We start from the raw sequence: 8,834 nt of genomic DNA, 5'->3' as shown, positions 1-8,834 counted from the left end.
CCTTGCCATCAAATACTAATCCAAACCCTAAGCCATCCTCACAGTCAAATCCCAACATTCCTAAACTTCCTGCCATTACCAACAATGTATCTAAAGCCAAACCTATAGTTTGTTACAAATGCCATCAACCTGGACATCTAGCAGCCAATTGCCAATCTAAAAAACCACCTGTCCATATCAGTTATCTTGGAGCAATCGAAGAAGAAGAAGGTGAGGAAATGCCTAACTTTACAGAAGATGATGATGACATTGGTACTACTTCGGATACTTTGCCAGGTATGCCAACTCCCCATTCTTTGTTAACAATGAAAAGTCTTGTGCATGGTAAACAAAAGACTATTTTACATGATGATTGTAGCACACATGACTTTATTTCTGCAAAGTTAGTTAAAGAATTGAATTTACAAATTGTTTCTACATAAGATATAATGGAACACAAGAAGTACTTAATTTAGAAATTACAATTGGAGAATATACTGAATGAAGAAATTTCTTAGTTGTACCTTTGCAGTCTAGTGATATTATCTTAGGAATGCCTTGGCGTCATCAATATAATCCTCACATAGACTATTCTACACATTCAATTAAAATTTATTTTCAAGGAAAACAAATCACATTGCATGGTATGCACGCTTCTAATAATTTTCCATTGCTTACTCATACTCAAGCTAAACGTGCATAACGTAAAAGTTGCAAATCTTATTTAATATGGGTGAATGAACTGCAAGCTAAAGAAACACAGATGCATCCTAGGCATACACAATTTCTTGCCCAATTTCAAAATTGTTTTGCTGCTGATTTACCACCTGGATTACCACCTTCACGTCCTGAAGATCACAAGATAGATTTAATTCCTGGAACACAACCACCATGTAAAGCACCATATAGACATAACTAAATTGAATAGAAAGAAATTCAAAATCAAATAGAAGAATTGCTTAACAGAGGATTAATTAGACCTAGTAGTTCTCCATTTGGCACACCTGTTTTATTAGTAAAGAAGAAGAATAATACTTATCGTATGTGCATTGATTATCGTGCCCTAAATAAAATTACTCTTAAGAATAGATATCCAATTCCTAGGGTAGATGATCTTATGGATAAACTACAAGGATCTGCCATATTCAGTAAGATAGATCTTAAATCTGGCTATCATCAAGTAAGATTGGATAAATATGATATATTCAAAACTGCATTTAGAACATAATTTGGACACTATGAATTTCTAGTTATGCCTTTTGGTTTAACTAATGCATCAGCCACATTTAGTCGCATGATGAATCACATATTTCTGAAACATCAGCATTGTGTCATAGTATTCTTTGATGATATATTAGTATTCAGTAAAAATGAGAATGAGCATTATGAACATTTGTCTTTAGTTTTCAAGTTGTTAAAAGACAATCAATTATATGCTAATCTGGAAAAGAGTGAATTCTTTCAAACAGAAATTGAATATCTAGGTCATATTGTTTCATCAGAAGGTATTCAAGTTGACCCTAAAAAGATAGAAGCAATTTTAAATTGGCACATACGCAAAAATGTGCATGAGTTACGTTCTTTTCTAGGTCTTGCCAGTTTTTACAGAAAGTTTGTGAGGAATTTTTCATTACTTGCATTACTTTTGACTAAACTTTTAAAGAAGGGTATTGTGTATAACTGGTCGGATAATCAACAAAAATCATTTGATTTGCTCAAACATACTTTAACCCATGCTCATGTATTACAACTACCTGATTTCAATAGACCATTCTTTTTAGTAGTTACTGATGCTAGTGGATCTGGAATAGGAGCCGTCCTTATGCAAGATAATCATCCAATAGCCTACTCTAGCTGTAAACTCAAACCATCTGAACTTAAATATTCTACATATGATAAAGAATTGCTAGCTGTAGTACAAGCCTTACGTCAATGGAAACATTATTTAATGGGATCTAAATTTATGATTAAAACTGACCAACAAAGTATTAGACATCTCCTTAGTCAATCACAAATATCTGACCGACACATTAAATGGGCAGCTTTTATTCAAAGTTTTCATCCTCTTATACAATATCAACCAGGAAAAGAGAATGTTATAGCTGATGCTTTGAGTAGAAGACTGACAAATCATAATATTTCTACGATATCATTTGATTCCCTTATCCCTATGAAAGATACTTATCATCAGGATCTTACTTTTCAAGCTAATTGGAATAAATTAGTTGCAAATAATTGGATTCCTATTGATTCATTGTCTTACAATAATGGATTCATGTTTTATGAAAAAAGATTATGTGTGACAGTTCCATTTCGATCATTTGTTTTGCATGAGATTCATTGTCCTCCATATCAAGGTCATAGAGGTATTATATCTACTTTGTGTACATTGATTGAAGATTTTTATTGGCCACATATGGACACTGATGTATCTAACTTTGTATCTGAATGTTTAGTTTGTCAACGAGTTAAAAGACACCATGGTAAACAATATGGTTTACTAATGCCATTGTCTATTCCATCACGACCATGGGAACATATTTCAATGGATTTTATCACTAGTTTACCTAACACTAAAGCTAACCATGATATGATTTGGACTATTGTAGATAGGTTTAGCAAACAAACATATTTTATTCCATGCAAGAAAACTTTAACTGCATCTCAAGCTACTCAAATCTTTTTGAAAACTGTTTTCACTAACCATGGTTTACCAAAAGTTATTATTTCTGATCGTGATTCTAGATTTTTGGATTACTTTGTTTGCTAACTTAGGAACAAAGATTGATTTTTCATTTGCATTTCATCCTGAAACAAACGGTCAAACAGAAGCTACTAACAGTACTATTTTAGATCTTTTGCGTGCTTACACCATTTCAAAAGCACACACATGGGATACACATCTACATTTACTTCAGTTTGCATATAACAATACACCACATACAGCTACAAAGAAAGCACCATTTGAAGTTATTTATGGATATCGATTGCCTACATCTGTTGCATAATTATAAAACAAAATTCAAACTGCAAAATCTTACAAAATCCACCGTAAAAAGAATCCATCGTGGCACGGAATCCAACGTGAAATATGCCTCCTAGCATCACTGTGAACCAAGGCGAGCAAATTCGTAAACCACGAAGGCAAACTAGAAGCCGAAATCATGTCTACGATGGCTCCCTAAAAAGTCACCAGGCACGCCTGTAGGAGGATCATCTCCTACTATTCATGTGGATATTTCACCGAGCCCACAAGTCCAAGTTTTCTTCTTATTCTTAATTTCACGTAGAAATATTGCAATTATGCACGGTAATTTCATGGACTAGGATGCACCCATGCATATCAAATCCACCTAGTTAAGCGCAATTGGAAATAAATTGGCTATTTAGAATTTACTAGAATTAACTCATGATACGAAATTGGTCATTGGTACTTTCAATGAAATGAACGAAGAAAACATAAGGTGTCTATGCATTTTAGGACGTTATTAGCAAGTTGCCTTTTGTGCATTGTAAAGTGACGAGTCTAGAACAACTAATGACTATCATTACAAGGTCGAAATTATTGTAGTACACCTTTGATTAGGCATGGAAATATTAAATCGCATGCCACATTTTTAGAAAAATCTTCTTCGTAATGATTCATTAAGGAAGTCGTTATCAATCGTAGGAAATAGCAAAGCATGGAAAATATTTTAAGGGTTGTATGAAATAGGTTAACTCTAGCTTCAATTGGCATGAATCTCATTTAACTACATAGTAGTTAGGAAAGGTTGCATAATGCACATTCATCGTACGAAGAATTTCATTCATCAAGAGATGTAGTTAGGGAAAGGCTGCATGGTTCATTTAAGCATAAAATCTTAAAAGCTTAGTGGCATGAATCGTGAATGCATGTCCTAGTAGGATCAATGGAGGTTATGCTGAAATTTAACATGCGTTTTGATCTTAACAAGAAAAGTTAGGGATTGTGAATCTAATCGTACGTAGAGGCAATGAATCGTGTGCTTATGTGAATTATGTCGTAATCCAACTAGTTTTCCCCTTTTAGTTCAAATTAACATCCCTAGGATTGGTTCATCCGTGTCGCAAGACAAGTGAATTGGATCTACTAAACCGCAAGGAATTCGCATAGGATGGTTCAATTGATACGATAAATACCCCAAGTGCTAACTAGGTTTTAGCACGATAAAGACTCGGCTTAGTTTCGCACTTGTTGCCAAGTCGAAACGCTCATACCCACATTCACGAAATGTAGGGACAATTGGATGCTCTTGCGAGAAACGATCTAGGGTTTCTACCCTAAGGATCACTTGTTCAAATGATGAAACTCGGATCGAGTAGGAATCCCTAGGACCAAACATTGTCGGCCTAGTGCAATTAGGAATGGGTTGGGTAAGATGACACCCTAAACCTTGATTCTTATCCAATCATGATTCCATGGCCGAAAAACGCGGTTCGATGGGCGAAATGATCCCATGGAATAGATGCGACACTTGTGCAACAAGTTGCAATGTCGCACGGTCTTGTGGTTTGGTCACAAGGAAGAGTTGCCATTCCTTGGAATGGGCTTGGTAGGTTCTTGCGCAAGTTTAACTTGCAAGAGGGTGAATAGTCATCCTGTTATAACACCTTTCTTGGGAGAAATTTTCCAAGTTAAGGGAAATTAGGTATTTGCTTGGTAGCAAAGGATCAGTCAAGAATTTGGAGCGACATGGTTGCCAGGATTTATTGTTAATGTATGAAACCCAAGGCATTGGTTAAGTTGGGTTAACACGGTATGGACCTAACCCAAGGACAAAAGGGTTAACAAACAAACCCTTGGGGATCTTGCCAAGTCGTAATTGATCTTGGATCGAATGCTGGATGCATTCGGAGAGAAGGATTCACTCCTTAGCAGTTGGCCACATGAACGACCATTGGAAATGATTGTGCTTGTAATAGTTTAGGAGCACTATTTGCATTGTTTGCTCAAGGAACTAAAAGATGGAAATATATTTAATGCTTCAGGTTGAATGCCTGAAGGGAGAGGCAGCTTTAGTTACCCCCGACTACCTGCCTGACCCTAATCAAGGGGCTTGTTAGCCGTGCCGGGAACGTGGACCGAACCCACCACGTGAGGTCTCTTCATTGGGCACTACTTGGAGTAGGAGGATGCTTGGATGCTAGGGGGGCTCTGGCCATAAATCCCTTGCCTTTCGGGCCCTGCGCAAGAGGCCAACATGACACGGGATTGGATCTCGAGGCCCGCATACTAGTCTAAAGGAGGAATCTTGGATTACTAATCCCTATGGATTGGTGGATAGCCTTCGGGAAGATTATGGATAGGCTTTGGGTGGATTATGGATTAGCCTGCTGGCTGGACTTTATGGATGTATTCCAAAGGTAAATATGATAACCTGTTGAAAAGGAACTTGTTTGACACTGCTTTTCTATGTCAAGTGCTAAGATTACGTGAAGGAACTAGTGTCTAACTGCCTAATTAATGAAGCTGTTTGATGCGTGTCCAACTAAATGTGGTAGGTAATTAGACAACTAAAGCAACCTTGAGGAAAGTGCGGTGGATGTGGCCATGGGTCCGTCCTACGGATGGGTGGTCCCGGTTGGCCGGTGTCATATTGCTGCGCATTCGAGGTGTGAAAACCACCCAAAAATTGCGTGTGACTTGATACTTTGTATATACTCAGTTGTTGTGTTTACATTTATTTTCTGCGCATGAATGAGTGAGATGCTTTCAGCCTATGTTGATACATGTTGCTGCAAAAAAGGTTTGGAATCATTGCTTGCCAAAATCTATTAGCACTATTGCTCGTAGACTTAGCAAAAAGAGGAGCCATTGACTGTTGGACGGATTCATGGTTTAAGCTTAATGACTGAGGCTGCTTCATCATGTGGTTTTGGGTTTCCTACAAAGCGAAAGAGGATGGCCTTGTCCTTCTGGGTTTGTGGCATCCATGGGAGCACGGTGGCTATGGCCATGAGCACACACAGGTGCATGCATATGTGACTACACACGCATCGGAGGAGAAGGAAGAAGCTAAAATTCCTACAAGTTCTAGAATAGATGGTTTAAAATTGAACCAAGAATAATAATATGGGAGTTACAAAGGCTAAAGAGGGGATTTTGAATGGTTAAAGAAGATGTGGATCAGGCTGGAAAAAGAAAAGCTTTTGATCTATTTTTGAAAAGAGGAGCTTTTTGAATCGGGAGAGAGAGGGAAAATAGAAAAAGGAGGAAAGAAAATAGACAAGGGAGAGGGAAAAAGGAGAACAGAGGATACGAATGAAGGGAGGAAGGGGAGCTATTTTGAAAAGAAAAAGAGGTATTTTGGGGGGGTGAGAGGCGGAAGAAAATAGGCGTGAAGGGGAAGGAGGTAAGGATCATCTGGTCTGAGAAAGAGAAGGGGGATTTTCTGGTCTAAAAAGGGGAGCTCTGCATTCAGAGTGAAAGAGGCGGACTGACGCGGAATCTGGGAGAAAGGAGGACGAAGGGAGATTCACTTTTCAAAAACAATCTGGGAGCAATACTTCATTGAGCAACAATAGATTTCTTGAGGCCTCTATTCAGTCATCAACATTTTCAGATTCACTGTCAGCCCATCAGAAGATTTGAAGGTGCCCTTAGATTCTAACCAGAACGAGGCACGTGGGGAAGGATTTATTCCGACCGTCACATCCATTCAAAGCTTTAATCTTGATCTAGTCCAAGATTTACAAACCAAAATTACAAGTCTTACCGACGAGGTGGCGTCGCTGAAGCTAAGAAATGTGCAGCTTGAACGACAATTGAATGCTATCTGCAACAAGCAGGAGGAAGAAAGGATAAGGAGAGAGGAGGCAAAAACAGGGTGAAGCCGAAGGAATAGAGAAGGATAGACGGATGGAAGAAAGCGCAAAGTGGACGCTGTTGCGATAGAGGAGTGCCAAGACCGTGACACGAACGTGAAGGAGAGGAACAGGGGAGGTTCTGGGAGAGGCAATATTGAAGGAGAGTTTAAGGCGAAGACTGTGACGAACAGAAGTGTTGGCTGATGAGGTTGCTGCTGGACAAAAGGATTGACTTGAGGTGCACGTTCTCTGGAACATGGCGATTTTCTGATACAATCGGTTTATACGAGGAAGAATCCATGGTCAGCACGACGCTACGGCTCCTCTTGAGGAACTGAAGACACATTTGACTTATCAGATTTCAGAAAATGCTGACATGACTGAATTGATTGAGTCTGTCAAGCAGCGCTGCAAAGAAGCTAGTTTGCCAGACATAGATGTGGAACGAACTGTGTGGGAGGCTCTTATGGATGCAATTCAGTGGTCCGGGAGAAATCAACAGCAAAATATAAATCTAGCTTTGAGACAGGTCAAAACCTGGGGAAAGTTGCTTGATTCCTTCACTACTACTGGGAAGCTTGAGTTGGAGCTCATATATACAATCCAGATTTACTGTTACGAGGATGCAAAACTGATGAAGTTGTTTCCTGAAATAATACGAGCTTTGTATGATCAAGACGTCCTTGCAGAAGACACTATTCTAGCATGGTTTAGGACTGGTTTCGTGATGGAGCTAACGGACACATCATAATCAAAGGAGTTGATTTGGACAACAGACCAGAGTTGTGAAGTGGTTCTTTTCAATATCTGAAGCATCTGTACAAGCCGTGATACCCCTAAAGTCATGTTTTTTTTTAAACCATGCAAATTACTGATGTCAGAAGTGGTTCAGGTTGCAATCATATGCAAAGACTGTTTCTATATAATATACAAAGCTTAAACAAGGGGTGGGCAAAGACTGGCCATCTGCTTGTGCAAGCTCCTTTCTTGTAACCTTTTAGTTTTTAAAAAAAAAAACAGATTTTGACCCATGCAAATTGGCGTGGTCATAATAGCAAAATTTCTCTGGTCCATGACAAGAAATTGTGCTCTATGAAGGTGCTGTTCTGTGAGAAGTAGGTTGTGCAGCAAGCAATGCTTTCTATTTCCGGTTGAAGAAGAGTTTATTTTGAAGATATTCTCTTGACGACTGGATGACATATCTGAAGCTCTTGTATTCTGATTTATAACATAAAGTGGTTTCTTGTGAGGATTGATTCTTTTGGTTGATCCGTCTTGATACTTGTACTTGAACCAAAAATTGTAATACAGGCATCATTTTCATCTTGATTATTTATTTGCTTGATCTTCCATCTTGATATATATCAAGGTCTTCTGAAGACGCGACTATGCTTTCGTAAACCCTTCGATATCTTTGGTGAACCCGACGTGAAAGCGTCGCAGAAATTTCAGGATGGGAGACACTTCAGTCTCTATTTCAGCTTCCTCTACAACTCCAGTTGCCTCTACTTCAGCTCCATCAATGACTGCTGCGTCAAGTACTTCAACGGAGGATCTAAAACAGATTTTGCAGAATATGTCCATGTATATGCAGCTCCAAAATCAGCAAACTCAAATGTATATGCAGCAGCAACAACAATTGCATCAACAACAGTTGTCTCAGCAAAGGCAACTCTACTCGGAGCAGGAGAATGCAAACAGCGCGACTAAGGCTATTGAAGCAGTTGAGAGTGAGAAGAAGCTATTTGACGGGCGTAATGTTTCAGCATATTTGAAGACATATGAGATCAAGATGGAGTTCTTTGGAGTTCCTGCTGGACTTATGAGTAAGTACTTCCTTCGTCTTGTCACACCTGCTTTGAGGACAAAGGTGACTGATTTATTTATTCAAAATACACATTGGCAAGATTTTAAGAAAGCCTTGAAAGAAGAATACTTGCTTGAGGACTTTGGTATGGCTACTCGGCGGTCATTCCGAGAGTGGGTCTACATGCCAAACAAAGGTCTTGCTGCTTCGGAGTTGATTC

The 8,834-nt window shown here is 38.8% G+C and overlaps 1 protein-coding gene across 1 annotated transcript; it reads left to right on the top strand.

Moving 5' to 3' along the window:
- The first annotated feature begins 7,183 nt into the window (after positions 1–7,183).
- Positions 7,184–7,558, top strand: LOC148026147 (uncharacterized). The gene has a single exon (XM_087692056.1). The coding sequence runs from the start codon at positions 7,184–7,186 to the stop codon at positions 7,556–7,558; it is 375 nt and encodes a 124-aa protein (XP_087548182.1).
- The last annotated feature ends 1,276 nt before the right edge of the window (positions 7,559–8,834 follow it).

Source organism: Lygodium microphyllum, chromosome 14 (assembly GCF_053477565.2).
Source record: "Lygodium microphyllum isolate KBCC chromosome 14, Lygodium_microphyllum_v1.1.10, whole genome shotgun sequence".
In the NCBI taxonomy this organism is placed as follows: Eukaryota; Viridiplantae; Streptophyta; class Polypodiopsida; order Schizaeales; family Lygodiaceae; genus Lygodium; species Lygodium microphyllum.
This window is presented reverse-complemented; position numbering and strand designations above follow the sequence as displayed.